The sequence below is a fragment of the Rhodnius prolixus genome, unplaced genomic scaffold (assembly GCF_049639745.1).
Source record: "Rhodnius prolixus isolate KJV_2025 unplaced genomic scaffold, Rpr scaffold_4, whole genome shotgun sequence".
NCBI lineage: Eukaryota > Metazoa > Arthropoda > Insecta > Hemiptera > Reduviidae > Rhodnius > Rhodnius prolixus.
In genome coordinates this window covers 26,110,510-26,133,026 of record NW_027411614.1, presented here as the reverse complement: position 1 = coordinate 26,133,026, position 22,517 = coordinate 26,110,510, and the positions used below count along the sequence as shown (strand labels likewise).

Here is a 22,517-nt window from a genome sequence, read left to right as displayed (position 1 = left end):
TGCTATTTCAGTTTTCATAAATAAATTAAAAACGTTACGCTCTTGATTAAAATACATTTTCCTGCTTCTGTGAAATTTTTACTATTTTAAACAAAGTAAAGATTATCTCATCCACTGGGCTTTTTAAAGTAGCATCCTCCAAAAAATAAAAATTAAAAAATTAAAAGAAAGCAAAATAAAATAAAACCCAGAATGTATAGACTTAATGAAAAGTCGTGACTGCAATATTTTAGAGATGCTGATAAAATGTTTAACAAAATATAATTCTGCGCTCAGTATTACCAACATGAGAAAGCCGACGAAAAATGTCCAAGAAGGTTCCAATGAAAATGTATTAAATAAATAAAAAATAATAATAAACGTTTAACAGCTCGATACTTTGCGAACTACGCGTGTTCATTAAAGTACAGCTCCCGTCTACGATCCCGTACCATTTCACTCATTGCACTTTAAGGTTCTTAAATAGCTTGTTTTCGGTACGCTGAAATTCTGTGCGTATTGAAACAAAGAAATCTATATTTTCTCAGGCAGTCTTTACGGCCACCTACCGATCTACTGTAGACGGAGGCGGTTAGCTAACTTTACTCAATATACTTTTTATAAAGGGTGAACCAGTAACTATTCCTACTGTGTACAACTGAAGTGGAGTTTAATGACATACTGGCCAACTTCATATTTTCCACTGTTCTTGAGTGACGTAACTTTAATTTAAAAAAAAATAATCATTACTTTTTTGCAATAAAAATGTTATTACTCAGAAAGTTTTAGTCCGAATACGATTCTGATGACACGGTTAGAAAGACAGATAAATTTTCTAAAAATTGACACCATTTCGAAGCATAAAGTCATTCTTCAAACAGCTTTAATCTTCTACCGGATACTGGAAAAATAAAAGTAATTGAAATTTTTAAGAAAACTCATTAGGCCCTTACGTGATCATTATCAGAACTAGGTGCTGGCACTTTTTATAAAAGTTTCTTTGTTTAATGGGCTTTCAAACGGTATATCAATTTCTAGGATTTCTTTTTATCTTTGTATAAGAAATTACGTTTGTTTTGCAAGAAAACGTGTTCACGAGCCCGCAACAGTATTGGTTTATCAAGTTGTTTAATTCATTGAAAACTCTTTTAGATGGACCAGTGGTCAATTTTTAAAGCAGATTGTCTTAAAATAAGGAAGTCAAAGGTTACAAATTGCCTTTTAAACATTTACTTCTGATCTCTCTGAAATATTTGAGAAAATGTTAGGAAATATTTTAAACAAGTGCAATTTTCGAATTCGTACTAAAACTTTCTGAGTAATAACATTTTTATTGCAAAAAAGTAATGATTTTAGAAAAACTCATTGAATTCAACTTTATATGTACTTCACACAGTAGGCCTATTGATAATACTTACTGCTTCACCCAGTATAATCACATTAAAAATATCCAAGACCAAGTCTGAGAATCAAATATAGTAACCACTAAACATTGTGAGCTTCGCCTTTATTTGCTCAGCTACAGCAATTAGTCCAATTAGTTTGTATTCCTCAATGTTACTCCCAGGGAAATCACAATGCCGCAAATCTGACACTGTTGCAATATTTCTTCTTGCCGTACAACAGGAAGTCATGAAAAAAAGAAGAAAACCATAAGTGGCCACAAAAAGGAAACTCTAGGCGCTTGGACAATAAAGGAAGGACACTTTTCCTGAGGTATTTGTTGGTGAAAATTAGAAAACTTATTGAAAAGTTTTCCTTTTAACTCTGAACTTTTTTCTTTATTTAAGTTTTTCTTCAACTTTCACTCAAATCTTGAACTCTTTTCACCCAATATCATTATAAAAAGCTTATGATGTGGAAGACGTTATAATTTTGGACCGATGTAAACGACTTCGGTCTACAGCTTACTTCAAGTAAAATCTACATAATTCTAGTATCGCCAGTTTGGCTTATGATGAATTCTTTAACTCAGCATGACTCAGGATGTCATCTTAGATTGTGAGCCCATGTCTGTGAGGCCGGGGGATGTTCCACAACTGAATCTGCAAGTGAGATGAATAACCAAGGGTAACTCAAACTATGCAAAATAAAATCTTGCTAACTTTATAGATAGAACTTCAACAAATTTCTTGCTTACAAGATTGTCTAATTGCACATCTCAAAGTGCAATCGTTTCCATCTAGCCTGCAGTGTTTCCTCAGCAAATCTTAAAACGAATCCATCGATGGCCCTAAAAGAGCAAAATCCTTATAGTTTGCCAACTTGCAGACATAATTCATTTTGGCTAGCCAACTTCTTACACAGCCAGCGTTGATTGAAACTTCAAGAGCAATTCATCGTATTTAAAGCTGCTTCAGAAGATGTAGTTTGAAATCTTTTAGAGGATCCGATTCGTGATGTCCGGACTTGCTGTGTTTCTCTGGTTCTTGGCTAAGTACATTCTTTTTATAATACTCAGATCGCCCAAGACGGTATTAAAGAATGGAAGGAATCCCTTCATTCCAGTAATTACTATTACTAAAGGAGTTTAAGGACATTAAAACACATCTGCTACGAGATATCTGAATTTGGACCTTGACGTAAGTTGCTTCAAATTGTTATAACAAATCTAGTCTCTAACTTACGGTATTTATTCTACTAAATTTTCAAGCTTCGTTATTTATACATGGTTATTAAAATCCAAATTTTAGAGCACATAGAACTATTATTATTAACATTTTTTAGATTCTAAAAGTGCACATTCCACCGAAGTGACCCTTCAAACGTTAAAAAAAAATACTGAGAAATTTTACATATTTTATAAAAAAGATGTTGATTTACAGATATATGTTACAGGGTGATCCATTTAAAACGCACCAATCGCTAATAACGTTTTAGGAAAACAGAATTTCGAAAAAACCCACGAAGTAAACGATGTTTTTCTTGGTCTAGTTTTCAAATTTTCCATCCCAGATACGTATGGGTATGCAATCATTCATAATACTTACTACATCATAATACTTTTTTTAATAAAATATAGTCATACGCGGAATTCGAACTAGGGACCTCCCACTTACAAAGCCACGCTCTTGATCACTAGACCAACACCCTGGTATAATATTCTTAACCTAATCATAGGTCAAAAAGTCTTGCATACGGGGTGCATTAAAATGACGTAATGATTGCTTTTATTAGATGATAAAAGAAATTTTTCCTAATTCTCCCACAACCACTACATTACTCTACATTTTGTAAAATCTTCAATAGGGTGTTTCATTTTGTAGGATAAAAAAAATTAGTATAAAATTTTGGCAGACTTAGCTCGCCTTCCGAGTCTCAGTAATTCAAAAGTTACGCATATCGAATTTCGAGAAGATTTGATCATATTTAGAGGTTGCACACTTTGACCACTTTTACAGAATTAGGAAAAATACGAAATTCTCAATATTTAATGACATTTATTGGAAAAACTATAAATCACAAACTTAAAATTATAATAACTCTAAATACAAGGTTTAGCAGGCATTATGAACATGTAAGGTACTTGTATATTGATCAATTTTATATGATGCAATCTCTTCTTTTGTTCGGTTAGTGACGACTTCTCTGTGATACTCGACTGCCCTCAACAAGAATTGTTTTTGTTGTTCGTCTCTAACCGATTCGTTAAACTTTTTTATCAAAACTATTTCTCTTTCTACAGCATCATTTACCACTTTAAGAGCATTTACGTGGCTTCTTAGAGAATCGCTGCAGTATTCTGTCACGTCGTAGATCTCAAATAACTCAAAGAACGTCTTGGTTTTTTGGGTAACGAAATGGCTTGTCTTTTCCTTCCAAGTCTAGATTTTTACCCTCTAATCTTTTCAATTCCTTCTTCTTCGCAGGTTTGGTATCCAAATTTTGAACCATACTTTGTTTAACTTCTTCAGTAATACGTTCATCCAAAAAGGCCAATCACACGTTTGTTTCCGACAGATACCAAAGGTGCCTTTTGGCAACTGTGACTGCACTGTTTTTGACGTCTGTACCCCGGGTAAGAGTCCAGAAGCTGTATCAAATCCAGATCATTCTTTGGAGCCCATCGACTTACAGTAGCCTCGTGCCAAAATCGAACATACGTATGTATATGAGACTGACAAAATCGACTACACGTTTCATTCCTTTAAATTCACGTTGAGACATATTCAATTGTTTAGCAAAAAGGGCTATTTTAAGTGCATATAATGCCTTTGCCATCCACCTTGCTTGATTCAAAGCTCCTGGGATCCTGAAAGTGAAATTGTTTTCATTCCAACCTCCTAAATAAAGGAGTGGGAGATTTAAAAACTCTTTGTAGTCTTCTCTTGGATGGCTTTCTTCTTTTAGAACATTTTGGATGTAGTTAACCATTGTCACGCATTGTTCCTCTAGAAATCCTTGAACAGGAGTGTCTTCATCCAACATTGATAACACTAAAATAAACACTAAAAGTACTTGCTCTTCTGAAGGAAGCCTTGCTCCTAAAAACTCATCATTGGGCATTTTTTCTAACAGCCAAATACCACTTTTAGTTCCCATTTTCAAGTTTAATTATTAACCAGTAATGAACAAAGAAACGTAAATGAAATTATAGAAAGAAAACTTACATTAACACAAAACACTTCATTAGCTAGTTTGAGATACGTAATGTGTGCAACCTCTAATCATTGTCCAATCTTCTTGAAATTTGGCATATATATCTTTTGTAATACTTTGACTCAGGGGGCAAGCAAAGTTGTGTGATACTCACAACTTCGGAAAAATGAAACACCCTAATCTTCAATTATTATTATTTTTGTTATTTGCGTCACAAATAACACTTTTTGCAGTCAGAGGACCTCCCAAGACGTGTATTTCTGGTGGAAAATTAATATTGAAAACCGATCACGAATAGATAAAATTGTAACTTTGATCTTGAATATCTCGACAAATATTAGGGATATCGAAACGGGGTCAACGTCATTTTTCACAGTTTTTTATGTAGTTTTCATAAGCCAGTGGCCCTTATGAAACCCCGAACAGGTTTTTGGCCTTAACTCCGCTAAAATTGAAGATATAACATCGGGGATGGAAAATTCGAAAAACAGACCAAAAAAAAAACATATAGTTTACTTCGTGGGTTTTTTCCGGAATTCCGCTTTCCTAAAAAGTTATTAGCGATTGGTGCGTTTTAAATGGATCACCCTGTATAGAGAAAATAGGAATTTAGAGACAATAGAAGTAGAGATTTTCGATAATTAATACGCCATGGAAAAATTTTCGAATAAATGTAGAACCAGCAGGAGTATACGATGAGTGTGTGTAATGAAGGATGGAACAATTTGTTGGAAGTATTGCAGAGAGCAAGATATCAAAAAAAAGGAAAAAAAAAAGCGTAAATTCATTAAAATTCAAATAAAGCAGTGGGGGTACCGATTGAGGGATTTTTATTGAAGTTACCGTCACGCCTTCTGGTGGGAACAAATTGCAGTAGGTACATCTTTTTGCACTATTTCGCCTCTGAGTTATTTTTAAATGGAAACAGTTCATATTTTTAAAAATAATTTTTTCCGAACCCAATAGACCTCAAAATTTTACTAACCTTGATTGGGAAGTCGCAGATACTTGTTTGGCTGTTTGTAGCAGAAGAATTTTGTTTATAATGAGATACCTACCAGCATCATTAATATGATAATAAATTCACTGGCAGCAGTCTGAACAGCACTTTGTTCTGTTGCCCGTAAACATACTCTGTTGATATTATTTTTGTCAGATCGAGAAGGGAGCAAAAATTGAGCTGAAATTGAACCTTTCTCTTTGCAAAGTATGAAAAAGCTGCGGTGAGGATAGATTGTCCAGTGTACCAAAACAAGATTGGCTTGAGATAAACATTTTATGTGACGCTAAACTTTGATGCCAACCGACGGATTAGAGGTTATTAGATCATAATTTTAAAATCTCCAGAATAAATTAGATTAATTTTGTTAGCAAACTGCTTACAGAAATACAAGGTACTAATATGTAATGTGGTTCTGGCATTGATTCCCATTCTAGGCCTTAGAATTTATTTAATGGTTAATAAAAGGAATTTATAGTACATTATGTTAGCTATCCGCCTCAGACCACGACATCATGTTAGTTAACGTATAGTTAACGTCGGTTGTTAACGACGGGGCGATAAGTCCCCGCCTTAGAAAGTAGACATTAATTCAGTTCCTTTACTAGTAGGAATACTGCTGGACCTTCAGCATTGTGATTATTTAAATTTAAGGGGGGGTCAAAATCTAAGTTTATTGGCGCTCAGAGCTTTTTTCACTGCCACCCGAGCGTTCTCTGGATACAGACATGAAAATGTCCATTTCCGTTTAGTGAGCAGGGGTCGTAGGAAGTGGAAAATCTAATTGCTAGCGCGCCTAGATTTGAACCCAAGACCCCAAGTTTACTAGTCCATCGTCCTGCCAATTGAACTAAACCCCATTGTCCCTAGCCAAGCTTATTATTATTGTCGTTGTTGGTGTCTATTTCTGAAAAGAATTATTTCTTATTTCACAAGGCACGAACATGTCGAAAGATTGCGACATTTTTATAACCAGGCAGCTGCCGATATTCAATAAGAATATTCTTGAGTGAAGGAAGCAGATGTTTGTGACATACAAGTCGTATTATAAGACCAAATAAAGCTGAATATACATCTACAAATATATAAAATACTTCAATACTTTAAATTCGTTTAATATTACAATTATATATGAGAAAATGCCCTATATTTTAAAGAAAATTTGGGAATTTTATCTTTTGTAGAAAAAGAGAAAAAAATTGTCAAAGTTGGGTGTTTTTCAACGTTACGCTTTTTCGTGCACTTTTTGACGATCAACCCTTATACAACTGTCCTACCAGAAATGTTTTTGCAGACTACCAGTTTTGGTTGCCATTGTTACGATTACCTGCAATCACTCACTTGGAGACACTCGCAGCATCTTACAATCTGATTAGTTCGACTCCCCCAGCAGAGAAATGCGTCCAAGGATACCAAAATGAAGTTTTATAAAGTGATGTCCCTTCCGAATATTTTACACATGGACCATACAAAAGATTTCTGACTACGGTTCGAAAGAATGGAGAAGCGCTTTCTAAGGGTGGTCACAGAATGCACGATGCTGGACCATCGTAGAAGCGAAAACATAAGGGAAGAAATAAAAATGTCGGCTCTGACGAAACGAAGAGATCTTCGCAGAAAGCAGTGATTCACATACTTATGGAATAGATTAGCTGTGAACCAGCGCTTTTGACGATGTACAAATATGAACTGTTCACTGCACAAATCGTTCAACTCTACTTTTTGAAATAACTTTAATTTAAGTGTCAAAGCACTAGGTTCAATCACAGTTTTAGAGTGATAAATTTTAATAAAGATTAAAGTATTTCAACCCCACCTTAGGTTTAAATTCATTTAGGATTAGCACACTTTTAGAGTGTGTAGCAACATTTGTTACAAGTACTGCACACTTGAGTTAGGTTCTACGGAAATAGCCTCCTTACGATAGACTATATACTTGAAGCGGATAAGTCGTCGTGATTATATACATGTTTAGTTTAAGCCAAACCCACAGTATAATATTTTAATTGATTGATTCTTTTAGAAAAAAAACTAAAGTGACGTCACTCAAGAACAGAGAAAAATATGAAGTTGGCCAATACGTTATTGAACTCAACTTTAGATGTACTACACACAGTAGGCCTACGGACATTACTTACTGGTTCACCCTGTATAGTAAGCGGAATTTTAAAAAGCAATGTACATTATTTCATCGCATTTCTCCACTTCCTGTTTTGTGGAGTTAATCGAGTTGCGCAGCGAACGGCTCACATCTCCCTCGAGAGCAAAGAAGCGTGGGTTTCCCGCGAATCAGATGGAATGGCCAAAAGTTTTAAGCTCCAATGTTCGGCATCTACATATTTGTATATTTTGTTACAGTATTTAATGATATTTTTCTTATAATGTTATGTGCTTTTTGTTTTGTATCAGATCTTTATGGTTATCATATTTAAGGTTAATAACTACGTTAAAAGGCCTAATCTTGTTGTTGATAATGATGTCGTCTTACATTCACAGATATAAAAGGAGAATTGCTGTTAAAGTCAAATATTTAATTAACGCTGAAAAAATCTATTGAGAAAAGAAGTTCTTATTATTTTCAGCGATCTCCACCAAATTGCGAACTATATTCGCTCCTTAATTAAATCTTAGACAAGAGAGATGAAAGGGGGTTAATTAAAAGAAAATAATTGAAGTAAAACAAACTAACTACTCTAATCATGACTTTTTCATATTTCATCGCAAATTTTAATTATTGTTGAATTGTCGTCAACTTTGCCCTCAAAAAATATAATTCCGGTGCCAATGACCTGAGATGTAATGTATACGTATATACAGGGTGTCCCAAGCTATATGGATAACGACTTTTTCTCGGAAACTAAGATAGCTAGAAAAAAAAACTAAAAAATACGTGTTCCCTTAGTTTTTTTGTTAGGAATCCAAATTTACTTCGTAAATTTTTTTCGGTGCTTCCAGAAGCGAGGTACAGGCACCAACTTCATTTTTTCAAATAGGAAGGTGCGGTTTTTATTTCAGAAATAGATTCCTCTATTTTTTTAAAGAAAAATTTACTGGAACGTTTTTTTTCTGTGAGCGATATTTTAGAAGTTATGAATGAAAACATGATTCTTATAAGAAATTTCAAAATGATAATATTATAACGGTTTTTTGATTGAATAAGAAGAAAAGTACTATTTTATCATAAATTTTACTCCTCATTAATATTGCTGATCATGCTCGAAATGGCCTCCACAATTAGAGATGCATAAACATGCACTTTCCTGCCAATTGCCCCTTACTGCCAAAGAAGTACATTCGGCTTTAACCGAGTTACAGGCATCTATTATTCTCTGCTTTAGTTCATCTACAGATGCAATCCCTGCTTGATTCTGATACCTAGATTTAGAAATGCTTTTAGATAAGCAGAAATAAGGAAAGAAAGAAAAAAGTTATGAATAATCACCTTGTTTTTCAGGTATCCCCAAAGGAAATAGTCCGTAGGTGTCAAATCCGGTGAACGAGATGGCCACTGAATCGTCCCCCATGTCGATATAATACCATGAGGCATGTAAAGAGATATCTCGATAGGCAATTTGATGGGCATGTTATATCGACACGGGGGCTATTCAGTAGCCACCTCTCTCACAGGACTTGACACCTATGGACTATTTCCTTTGGGGATACCTGAAAAACAAGGCGATTATTCATAACTTTTTTCTTTCTTTTCTTATTTCTGCTTATCTAAAAGCATTTCTAAATCTAGGTGTATCAGAATCAAGCCGGAATTGCATCTGTAGATGAACTAAAGCAGAGAATAATAGATGCCTGTAAGTCGGTTAAAGCTGAATCTATTTCTTTGGCAGTAAGGGGCAGGAAAGTGCATGTCTATGCATCTCTAATGGTGGAGGCCATTTCGAGCATGATCTGTAATATTAATGAGGAGTAAAATTTATGATAAAATAGTACTTTTCTTCTTATTCAATCAAAAAACCGTTATAATATTATCCTTTTGACATTTCTTATAAGAATCATGTTTTCATTCATAACTTCTAAAATATCGCTCACAGAAAAAAACCTTTCGAGTAAAAGTTTCTTTAAAAAAATAGAGGAATCTATTTCTGAAATAAAAACCCCACCTCCCCATTTGAAAAAATGAAGTTGGTGCCTGTATCTCGCTTCTGGAAGCACCGAAAAAAATTTACAAATTAAATTTGGATTTCTATCAAAAAACTAAGAGAACACGTATTTTTTAGTTTTTTTCTAGCTATCTTAGTTTCCGAGAAAAAGTCGTTATCCATATAGCTTGGGACACCCTGTGTATATATATGAATATTTATATTTTTAATATACTTCATTAGCTGAATTCATTATTTATTAGTTTTCTATATTCCCATGCTGCCGTCACATATCTGATTAAGTGAGACCATTCTGGACCATTCAGTAAATTGAGAAAGAAATCATATGACAGAAATCTGTCCCCAAATACCGACAGTCTATATGGGGCCAAAATAGGGCTTTGTACGACGAAGTGGAACGTATCTTCCTTTACTCTGTAATTGCAGAGAGTACATTCTTCCTGGACATCCAGGCTATAAGGCTTGTGGTTGAGTTCAGCAGTTCCCCCCTTAACTTAAAGACCCAACGTATATCCGATATACGATTTTCCGTTTCAGTTTTATCAACCAAATTTGCGCATTTAACCTGATGATTGAGTAGCTTATAAATAGTATATCGGCGGGATGCCTGAGCTCTTTCTCTCTGCTTCAAAGCAAAAGTTTCCTTCAGCCTGGAGATAATAGATTGAAATTTTAAATGGAGGGCTCCTCTTTCCAAATTGCCAAAACTCAAAGAAGTTACGGTCTGTGCAGCCAAATTTTCCCAGTCCTCAGCCCATGATATGCCCAATCTCAAAACCCCTTCCGCAACCACACGAGGAAATCTTAATTGGTCCATATTTAACACTTTGTGTATGTAACGACTATTTAAAACCAAAGTATAGAATAAAATAGGTTCCAGACCAGTTTCTAGATGGAGAATATAAGATGGCGTAAAATTTGGCAAAGCAAACAACTTTTTTATGAAAAACCACAAGACTCTTTCTATTTCCTGAGATTGCTGGGTTCCCCACACTTGGGCTGCGTAACACAGTATGGATCGCGAAGCGGCATTAAATATTTGTAATTTCGCTTTCAAAGTTATTTGAGGTTGCATTATAGCTCGTCTCCATACGTATATATAATAACTAAAATAGATTCCATATTTAGTGAAAGAAATCTATCCGCTGATTTCCGGAAAACTTGCCTAATCCGGAATCCGATATTTTCTAATTTGCTCTAGGAGCACATTCAGGGCTCCAGGTCTGTAGTACGATAAAATATTCCATGTCGCAATCTTAAAATTATTAGCCAGTAGACGTTTGCCAAGTAGTAACCGTTTAGAACAGTTTTAGAACCGTTTATTCCAGCTTTTCTTGGTTCATCCTGAGCTTTCGAAATCGGGTAGTTTAAAGAGTGTGAGAGATTGGTCGTCACCATGTCCAATGGGGGTACCCCCTTAAAGCAATCGGACTTGCTCCTCTCTTAAGAACGGTAGCCCTAGGGTGTATCCTGTTAGTGCCTTGGTCTGTAGGATGTGTTTAGGTGGTTTAGATGTTTGAGTACTGTTCTGGTGACGGCGCCACGGTAGCCGAGCGATTAGAGGCGAGACCGGCGAAGCTAATATGTATTGTGGTACTGGGTTCGATTCCCCGGTCTAGGCCTTGGGTTTTACTTGTTCAATTTGAGAACTTTATAGTAAAGTATATTTGCTAATCGCCTCCGTCCACGACACCTAATTGGTAGTTGGTCGTTAAGCCCCGCCTGAAAAAACAGGCGATTACTTTACTTTTTTTTACTGTTCAGGCGAGGGTACATGGTGTACTGAGCGATTGAGGCAACCCATGAGGACGCTGCTCTCCAAGTACCACCAGGCAACAGGCACCTCTGCGGGGGACATTGTAATTTAAAGTCTTTGATTCCTTTAAGTCTATCATTTTTTTTTTTTTTTCATAGAAAAATCAAAGGAGTTCATCTATAGAACTAATATGAAATTGTGCAACGTTTCTCATGCGTGTTCTTCTTTAATTTGGGCCTAATCCAGGTCATTAATGTCTAATGACCTTCACTCATAGCAAATTTCCTTTCCATTTTGAGGTAAGGCATAACCTAGAGCCGCTTTTGAAACGTCACATTCAATAATCATAATCGGAAGAACCAGATTCGGATCGAAGCTCGTTAATGTGGCATTTACACAAATAATGGTATTTAGACTGACTTGAAACACTGTGGTGTGTCGAATAGTCCAATTACATTCACAGTCATTTTTTAAAAGCAATTTTAGATGATGCAATTATTTCAGGACATTTTTTAACAAATGCTCTTAAATAATTTAAAAACACAATTACTCGTAATTCAGTCTTGTAAGCTGGAACATTTAAATTATTAACTGCTATAAACCTATCGCTATCTGGGATCATGCCATTTTTGTTGAAAACAAATCCCATTAATTTAATTTCAGGATGAAAATACTTAATTTTATGGGATTATATTTGATTTTATATAAATGTGCTCAATAAATAATTTTTTTCAACTACGAGGGTCGTTTGAAAAGTCCGTGCAAAGTCAGAGAGATAGCACCACTGGCGCGTATCGAGGTTATGTTTAGTTAGTAGCATCTCTTGGAAGAACACACACCAAGTTTCAGCCAGATCGGTCTATTTCTTTGTGTTTGGCATTCGTTTGAATCGAGGAAGTCGAGTGATTTTCAAAAAATGGACGAAAAAGAATTTCGTGTGTTGATTAAACACTACTTTATGAAAGGCAAAACGCCTCAGGAGACTAAAGAGAAGCTTGATAAACATTATGGTGACTCTGCACCTTCGATTAGAACAGTTTATAAGTGATTTCAAAATTTACGGAGTGGCCATATAGGCACAAGTGACGCTGAACGTTCTGGACGCCCTGTTGAGGTTACTACTCCGGAAATCATTGAAAAAAACCATGATATGGTGATGGATGACAGAAGAGTGAAGGTGCGTGAGATTGCTAGTGCTGTGGGCATCTCGAATGAACGGGTACATAATATTTTGCATCAACATTTGGACATGACAAAGCTATCCGCAAGATGGGTGCCGCGATTGCTCACGCTTGACCAAAAACGAAATCGTGTGAAGTGTTGCAAGGACGGTTTGCAGCTGTTCCAGAAGAATCCGCAGGACTTTAAGCGTCTTTTCGTCACTGTGGATGAAACATGGATACATCACTACACTCCTGAGACCAAAGAACAATCTAAACAATGGGTTACCAAGGGGGAATCTGCGCCAAAAAAGGCGAAGACCGTTCCTTCGGCCGGAAAGATTATGGCGACTGTCTTTTGGGATTCGCAAGGAATAATCCTTATCGACTATCTGGAAAAGGGTAAAACTATTACAGGTGCATATTATTCATCGTTATTGGACCGTTTGAAAACCGAGCTGCAAGAAAAACGCCCACGATTTGCCCACAAAAAAGTCCTTTTCCTTCACGACAGCGCACCAGCTCACACCTCAGCAGTTGTGGTCGCAAAATTAATGGAAATAGGGTTCCAACTCGTTTCACATCCCTCCTATTCTCCAGACTTGGCTCCCTCGGACTACTATTTGTTCCCCAATATGAAGAAATGGCTGGCGGGAAAAAGATTTTATTCAAACGAGGAGGTGATTGCAGAAACGAATGACTATTTTTCAGACTTGGACAAATCCTATTATTCGGAAGGGATCAACAAACTTGAGCAGCGCTGGACGAAGTGTATAAGCTTAAAAGGAGACTATGTTGAAAAATAAAAAAGGTTTACCCCAAAAAATTAGGTAGTTTTTATTTTTGCACGGTCTTTTCAAACGACCCTCGTATAACCTTGAGTTTTACATTAATAACAAACAAAGAACTACCTCAATATCCCCTAAATACTTTTGATTCAATTTCACCGTACAACTTCGAAGCTACAAGAAAACCAATGGGCGCATTCAGCAGACAAGAGCGCTGTGGAACTATCCGCTGAATGGCGCACTTTTAGCATCGCTCTCACAACATGTTGTGGCAGCGGACGCCATCTTATGGAGCGGAAATTTTCTATGCTACTTCGACGGAGCGGTGATCGCTACTAGCAAAGTACGTTTATTTATAAAAACAATTTTGAAATTTTTCCAATTTTTTTGGTAATTAAACGCAACTCTCCCAAAATTACCAAATAATTATTAAACCTACTTGTTTGTAACAGATGTAAAATTATTTTTTAGTCATTCCGTGTATGCTTGAGAACAACTGAAGCTCTTAACATTTGATTTTTCTTAGAAAAATCACTCGGAAAACGACTTATTTCCCGATATTAAGAAAAATACTAGCTTTACTGCGTTGGCAATATTTTTAGTAGAAAAGGGATGAAAAAATACATAAAAATGACCTATCGCGTGCTCTTCTTTCTCTTTGATAACAAGTTGAAAAATTGAAATATGATTAATAAATACCAGATTTTGAAATGGCCTAGCACCTTTTAATTTAAAAGACGAGTTGTTTTTTATTTGACCGATTCCTCGCAAATATTAATTCGAAAAAAGGTTATGTTTAGGTTATATTAGTAGCAGAGCGTTCAGAGAAATAAAGCGCTCCCTTTGGGAGCGATCTGGTAGCGCTCTTGTCTGCTGAATGCGCCCAATGTCAACCTTAAAAACCTGTAATTGCCAGAACAAATATTGAAATAAATAACTTGTTTGATCCTTCATTCAATCTGACGGTAGAAACATCTTTCAAGTCGAATAAACAAAAATTATTTTTCCCCAGAATAACTTGGGAGGATTATCCTAGATTATTTTCTGACTCTAAAACCCAAAATTTATTGGAAAACCCAATAAATTGTGATTTTTGTAAAGCCAGATGAATGTTTTTTTTTTTTTGTCTATCATTAGCTATGCCAGGTTATCTGTTGGTTCTCTAGACCGGTGCAGGTTACATTGAAAAACAATAAATTGGGTTAGGCGGATTTACTTTGTCTCTCTCTTCAACGCATTACTGACAGCTACAATGATTGATTGTTTTAATTTCATTTTCTGTAAGCTGGTGAAGTAGGTGAGATGGAGGACTTTTTCCTATTTTATTTGACAATCATATAACTTGTGCAGCCCGACGCTAGATTCCAGGCAAGTTTAAACAATTTTAACACCTTGTAGACGTATCATTTGCAATTATTTCATCCAAAACATATTGCCAATTAAAGAGATTACTTATTGAGGGCTACATACTTGCCATTTAAGTTTTAATTTTTCCACTTTTGCGTTCTGTGAAAACTTTGTAGTCACAATGTTGTCTTACTTAATATGTATTGCCTTTCAAACTTCAATATCACACCCTCGAGTTCAGTAGATCATTCAGTTCTACATTTTTATCTTCGACAGTTGGCCATTGACATCACAAAAAAAGAAACAGTACAATACAATTACCCTTGATTTTAACTTTTTAATGTGGTCCGCTGAAAAAACTAAACTGCAAGCAGCGATCTACGCATACAATTTATCAACTATGCTTTCTGAATTTTAAATGAATTGCTATTATTTAAAATTTTGGTAAAGAAAACGCTAATTTAAAATTATTCTGGTTTTATTTCAGCTATAATGCTTGTTTTGCATCTCTTTTGTAATTGGGAGTTTTTTGTTTCATAAAATAACAATAATGTTATTAGTTTTTAGAATTCGGAAATTCCGAGGTTCATTTTATTCATTTTCGCTTCAATTTTTTGTTTTTCTTCTTATCTTTAAAAAACACTGTTAACACACTAATTGTTAATTAGTAAATTTTTCTGATATTTTTTTTTGTAGTTTTTATTTTTTTATTTATTCAAGGCGCGTCAACATCAGAGGTTATTGGCGCCCAGAGCTTTTTTCAGGGCAATGCCGGGCACTTTTTATTTTTATTTTATTTTATTTTTTTTTGCGCATCAACAGCTGAGGTTATTAGCGCCCGGAGCTTTTTCCAGTGCATGCCGGCCTCCGGACAGTGTTCTCTTGTTACAGACAACACTGTCCATCACCGGACAGTGAGCTGTAAGAAGCTCCTAGGAAGAGAAAATCTAAGGGTCAGCTGCTGGATTCGAACCCGGGACCTCCGCGTAGGAGTCCAGTACGCTAACAGCATAGCTAATCCCTTCCCTTTATTATTATTATTTATTAATTTTATTTCTAATTTAAGGCGTATTATCTGTTGCTGGTGCTTTTTTCAGCGCACTGCCTCCAGGCAATGTTCTCTCGTTACGGAAAGTGAACTGTAAGAGGCATCTAGGAAGAGAAAAACTAAGGAACTGGATTCAAACTCGTGGGGATCCAGACGCTAACCACAGAGCTAATTCTTTCCTTATAATATTACTATGAATTAAATAAAATGGTGTGTGTTCACAAATTTTTTTTTTTTTTTTTTGCGCATCAACAGCTGAGGTTATTAGCGCCCGGAGCTTTTTCCAGTGCACTGCCGGCCTCCGGACAGTGTTCTCTAGTTACAGACAACACTGTCCATCACCGGACAGTGAGCTGTAAGAAGCTCCTAGGAAGAGAAAATCTAAGGGTCAGCTGCTGGATTCGAACCCGGGACCTCCGCGTGGGAGTCCAGTATGCTAACCTCATAGCTAATCCCTTCCCTTATTTTTTTTTTTTTTTTTTTTTTTTTTTTTTTGGCGCATCAACAGCTGAGGTCATTAGCGCCCGGAGCTTTTTCCAGTGCACTGCCGGCCTCCGGACAGTGTTCTCTCGTTACAGACAACACTGTCCATCACCGGACAGTGAGCTGTAAGAAGCTCCTAGGAAGAGAAAATCTAAGGGTCAGCTGCTGGATTCGAACCCGGGACCTCCGCGTGGGAGTCCAGTATGCTAACCTCATAGCTAATCCCTTCCCTTATTATTATTATTATTATTATTATGTACTCTGCAACGAATTTTATCTTACTGTTATTACTTTTTATTTCAGAAACTTGCATTATGATGTTCCAGCATCATAAAATGTGTAAATAACTTTGGTTCATCACCAATTCCAAAGAAAACTTTTAGCCAGATAAAGCAAAGCTGGCGGAGAGCCATAACAAGACAGGAACACTAACTGCATTGCCATTTCTTTTATGTTTTATGGCTTTCAGTTTCCTTTATCCATTAAATTTTATGACTTATTCACATCATTCATGTTTCAAGTGAGTATTTTAGGTTTTTTTTAACCCATTTACTTATTTATTATAAATATGAAATAGTATCTATGATCTGAATAATCATAATGCTTTAAATATATGAGTACATTTAGACGTAGAAATATTTATTTTATCTTTATTTTATTTATTTTGGTTGAGAAAGAGAAAAGAACTTATGAACTTAATAATAAATTGTGCTAAATAAATCATAAAGGCAATAACATCTTTAGTTCAGAAGTGTACTAATTTGTTGGTCCCATTTCGTTTATGTTTAATACATAAGTAAAGAAACAGCAGTTACCTCACTATTTTTAGTTTAACCATCTGAAAAATTATTTTTTTCCTACTATCTGCGGAGTTCAATAATTTTAATTTGTGATTTATTATATTGTAAAAATGATTATTAATATTCAATAGCCATGTTACAGATTTTGTTTGTTATTCGATTATCTTGGTAATTAGAATGCTTCTCTATAATAAAAGCATAAATATGTTCAACATAAAAATATAATGATGAGTTGCGATGTGTTCTAGTTTATAAGCTTTTTTTAGTTTTGTACGAAAGAATTCTTATTTTTGTTTCATGATTATAACTTTGTTAATTTTTGAATAGACTAAACTATGTACCATGTTCAAATAATCTTTTGTCAAATTCTTGCTGTAAGACGAATTCTTTATGAGCAATGCAATAAATAAATCCAATAAATGATTATAAATTATACAAAAATAACAAAAAAACCTTAGTTATTAATTGCTCTTGTGTAAGAAGTTGCCACAAGTGCTCAATAAATTTGTTTAAATTTAAGGTTCGTTCTTTCAAAATTCAACCTTTCATTACCACTTATTTAGAACATTTTGTATACATAAGTAATGTTTGTAATAAAGATTGAATAAAAACTTATCAACTTTACAGTGAGAATGTATTTAAACAACAATTGATTCTAAATTACCTTTTCAATAAGAAGTTGTTATCTTTAAAACGAACGTAAATACATAATCCTAGTATTCAATATTTTTTTTTCCGTAATCGCTTCAATAATTTCAAAGGGTTTCACACACTGTACTTAGATGAAAAGACTGATCCGAAGATGTTAGGTAGGCTATTGAATTCAGAATAATTATTTAACGTGAGCTTTAGTAATATAAACAAATGAGAAACCGTTTAAAATTGATACATTTTTAACAAATTATTTCTTTTTTGTGCAACCATGTAGGGAAGTTCTCATTACTCAATTAAAATCAGCTGTGTAATGACCAACTTCCCACACTAGTGGGGGGAAATTCCCATTAGTGTCACTTTCCGCACTAGTGAGTGGAAAAACTTTATTGTGCTTCCTTGATATAAGAAGTTTTGTTATTAACATAAATATTTTCTGTAAAACTTTAATAAGCTTATTTAACGTAACTAAATAATTAAAAAACGAATATTAAACGATAAAATAAAAATTGAAAGGAATATAGAAATAAAAATAATACTTTAATAAATAATTAGATACTTTTAATTATAACAGTTAAAAAGGTTATAGTGTTACCTTATAGAAATTTAAAATGGATTCTAGTGATTCCTGTTTAGAAAACACTCCTCCATCAATAAAAGAAACAGCAGAAAATGTAATAAGTAATGTAAATACGTAAGTAATGTAAATAATTGTAATATAACAATAAATGTTTATAATAAATAAATTACTTTTTGTAGAATGTAAAAATGAAATTTTTAATTTTTTTAGTTAATAAATCTAATGGTTGCAGAAAAAATATAATATTTAACTCTAGTGTAAAGTATTTTCCTCACACTCGGCAATTTGCACTTGCACTCGCATCGCTTCGCTTCGCTCGCTCCTGCGTGCAAACCCTGCCTCGCGTGAGGAAAAGTACTACTTTCCACACTTGTTAAATAAATAACTATGTATTGATGTTTATTGTTTCCAAAAATGGTAATAGTAGGTAATCTAGCTGTTGATTAGTTGCAAATAATTATAAGTTTTAAGTAAATTATTTTCTACGATTGATTAAATGTTAGAAGAAGTATTCACAATAGTAATAAAGCAAGCACGATATTTGGTGAATTGAAGAACTGGTCAATATTTAGCTGAAGATGCAGATGTAATTTTGCACATGAAAGCGATTATGATTCTGTAGAAAACCTCGTCCCAGAGGTACGCAATTGGAAAATACGAGGTGCGGCTATTAAATAACGAGACTATTGCTATAAAACATTTTATTATAAATTTAAACATATTTAGTTATTATCTCCTTCAATATACACCCTTCCCCTATCCCTACAACGCTCCATGCGATTTTATTACCATTGTTCGAAACCGTGCTGGAAGTCTTTTTCTGCGAGCTCCTGCATGACACGTGCCGTTTTTTCTTTCACAGCTTCAACGGACTGAAATCGTGTTTCTTTTAATGCAGATTTGCCTTTGGGGAACAGATAAAAGTCATATGGTTCCAGGTCAGGCGAATAAGGTGGATGGCCTAAAACTGGGATATTGTACTTGGCTAGAAACGTCTTGACAGACAATTCAGTGTGTCTTGATGGAGAACCCATGACTTGTTCTTCCACATATCGGGTCGTTTTTTTCCTAACTCTTTCAAGCAAGCACCTCACGGTAGTAATGTTGATTAATTATAATCGATTTTTTCATCCGTTTTGGACGTGGAAGGGCGACCCGGGCGGTCATCATCTCCGACTTCTTCTCGGCCATCATGGAAACGCTTGAACCACTCAAAAATTGCGCACATGATAAACATTCATCGCCATAAACTTCTTTTAATAAAAGATAAGTTTCAGTAGCGGTTTTACCAAGTTTCATGTGAAATTTCACGACAATTCGTTGCTCTACTACATCACGTATCATGTTTTCAGCAAAAAGAAACAAACACCAACTAATTCAGACAGATTTCTCTACAAACAAATGAGACGCTGCAATCGATAGAGAAGGCTTTACACTGCACAGCTGTCGGTCGTTAGGATTTGGCGTTCTTCTGTAGCAGCATCAGTCTTGTTATTTAATAGCCACACCTCGTACAATTGATTTAAAATTTTTGTTTTTCATTTAGTTATTTGTGAATCTCAGAAAATTATAAAATGAATGTAATCACTGATAAATGAAATCTGGAAATAAAAATGGGTGAAAAGTTTTTCAAAAGAGGGTTTCCCAAGAAAACTGCGCGAATGGAAGAGTTGATATTTTTATTCATTTGTTTATTTTCCACGATCGCAAGTAAAATGCGTGTAAAAAAACGTAAGTGGATTTATGATATTAAGTATTAAAATGCGTGAATATTCAAAAGAAAATTGTCTAAAAATATTAAGATAAATATTATGTGATAAATGAAAAAAAAAAGCTTAAAAAGAAGGCCTGTATTTGGACGAGATACGTTGCGATCCCAGGTGGAATACTGTAAGATAACTTCTCAACGTTGACAAAGATAATATATGAAGGCTTAGTCCCGAAGGGGACTAGATTAATGGAGTTCAAGCAGTAGGAAATGCTTGCAACGAGTTTTTAGTAATAAATTGTCCTGATGTACGGGTGGCAGAATTAAAAACCGTTCAATGAGAGGGAAAAAGGCTGTCTGGAAGTCCCACGAGGTTTTAAGCGGGATTGCCTCGGGGTGAGACCATGCATTGTGAGGACAACCCAGATATATTCGTGGCTTCCACACAAACATTCCTCACATTGAACAACTCAATTTTCGGGCTACTTCATTCTACACATTCGGGTGTGTGGTTTGCGTTTTTGGTTAAATACTTCATTCTTAGTAACAAATGAACACTCATAAATCATACTGTTAAGACAAATGTTTACAGATTCTCATATCACTGCGCTTAAAATATTGTCTACCTTCCATATCTAAATCTTATTTTATACACGAAATAATAAATAATATCTGCGAGGTGCCCATAGATATTTATTTGAATAGGATGAAAAATTAATGCCAGTTTCAGTCATGATAACATTATTATGCCGAGCTTTCGGCGTAGGGACTACGTAATCTTCAGGGCTAATTTACAATGTACTGTTTTACATCATTAGAGGGTTGGTGTGTCTTCTGTCTTGTCTGTTCATGGACTGATGTAAAATAGTACATTGTAAATTAGCCCTGAAGATGACTTAGTCCCTAGGTCGAAAACTCGGCATAATAAAGTTTATAATGACTGAAACTGGCATTAATTTTTCATCCTACTGAAACTATGATTCAGTCACCAAAAATAATGAACAGTGATATTTATTTGTTTTAAGGTGCATCAACATCTTAGGTTATTCGCCGGCTGGTGCATTGTTTAGACAGTATCCTATAGTTACAACACTGTCCATCACCGAACAGTGAGCTGCAAGAAGCTCCTAGGAAGAGCTTCTAAGGGTTCTAAGGGCCAGAAGCTTGTTTTGAAGCCGGAATTTGAATCCAGTATTCGCTAATATAAATATAAATAATAATAGCAATAATTAGCAAGTAAATGATTAGCCCAGTTTGGTAGATCGATAGATTAGTGTACTAAGTTCAAACTTCAATCGTAATTGAACAAATATTTAATCACCATTTTGTTAACTGTGCTTAATTAGTGCTTGTTTAAAACTCTAAACACAAAAATAAAATTATATACAGGGTGCCTCCAAACTACATATATGGATAACGACTTTTTCTCTGAAACTAACTAAGACAGCTAGAAAAAAAACTAAAAAATACGTGTCCATTTAGTTTTTTGTAAGAAATCCAAATTTAATTTGTAAATTTTTTTCGGTGCTTCCAGAAGCGAGATACGGGCACCTACTTCATTTTTTTTCAAATGGGGCGGTGTGGTTTTTATTTAAGAATTAGAGTCCTCTATTTTTTTTAAAGAAAAATTTACTTGAACGGTTTTTTTCTGTGAGCAATATTTTACAAGTTAAAAATTATTAGAAGCAACTAGTCATCGAGAAAAATTATTATTAGTGCAGTTTTAAGCGATCAACCCTAATTCAATTGTCCTACAGGACAGTATTAGACAATCAAGTGATTGATAGTAGATGCATTTGGCAATGTAATACCTACGTTCAGAATAGTAGAATAACCAATTATTCTTGACGGACCTGCTACTGAAGTTTGGTAAAGAGAATAAAGAAGCTTTTAAAGTAATTCCATAGCAAAATTTCAAACACTAGTATAACACGAACGAAAATAAATGAATTTGAACAAGTTCTGTTTAAGGTTTTTTTCATATTTTAGGATGGAAATTTAATAAAGGATCCGATATCTACTTTCGACAAAACTCATATCGGCAAGTTTGGCTCCAGCAAATATAAGCCGTCTGAATGCATTCCCATATATGGCGAATGTATGGCGCAGGCTTAAATTTTAATTGAATTTTTCTCACTAGTGATACTGCACTATTTTTTTTTTTATTTATTATTTTGTTATCAGCCTATTGGGGAACAGTTGGCACCCTAAATTCAATGCCACCACAATCTGCTTGATACTAAAAGCTATTGGTTAGATTAAATCGGCAAATATCTCAGCATTCAGCACCATAAACTTGCCTCTTTTAGGACATAATAGATTCAATACAGATTCAATTTAGAGAGAGAGATGACTAGTTGTGAACTGAACTGAATAACATCGATTGAGCGTAATATATTCATGTACTCTAAACTGCGTTAACATTTTTATCAAATTAATTCGTAAAATAGCGTTTTTGTTAGCTACAGACCCCTTTGAGATGGGTTTTTATCATTACTTTTTA

General features: G+C 34.7%; 2 protein-coding genes across 4 annotated transcripts in view; both read right to left on the bottom strand.

The window, feature by feature from the left end:
* The window catches only part of LOC141456190 (chaoptin-like), a 532,556-nt gene that overhangs the window by 279,198 nt on the left and 230,841 nt on the right, over positions 1 to 22,517 (bottom strand). The window lies entirely within an intron of this gene.
* On the bottom strand, positions 3,458 to 4,521 carry LOC141455509 (uncharacterized). The gene is made up of 2 exons (XM_074130618.1): positions 4,102 to 4,521; positions 3,458 to 3,803 (listed from the first exon to the last, which is right to left on the bottom strand). The coding sequence occupies exons 1-2, from the start codon at positions 4,519 to 4,521 to the stop codon at positions 3,477 to 3,479; spliced, it is 747 nt and encodes a 248-aa protein (XP_073986719.1). The 3' UTR covers positions 3,458 to 3,476.

Excerpts from the sequence above, each read along its gene's own strand:
- LOC141455509 (XM_074130618.1), bottom strand. The coding sequence starts at position 4,521 with ATGGGAACTAAAAGTGGTATTTGGCTGTTAGAAAAAATGCCCAATGAT. Across the intron at positions 3,804-4,101 it reads TGAAACGTGTAGTCGATTTT|ACTTGGAAGGAAAAGACAAG; the intron begins GTCAGTCTCATA and ends GTAAAAATCTAG.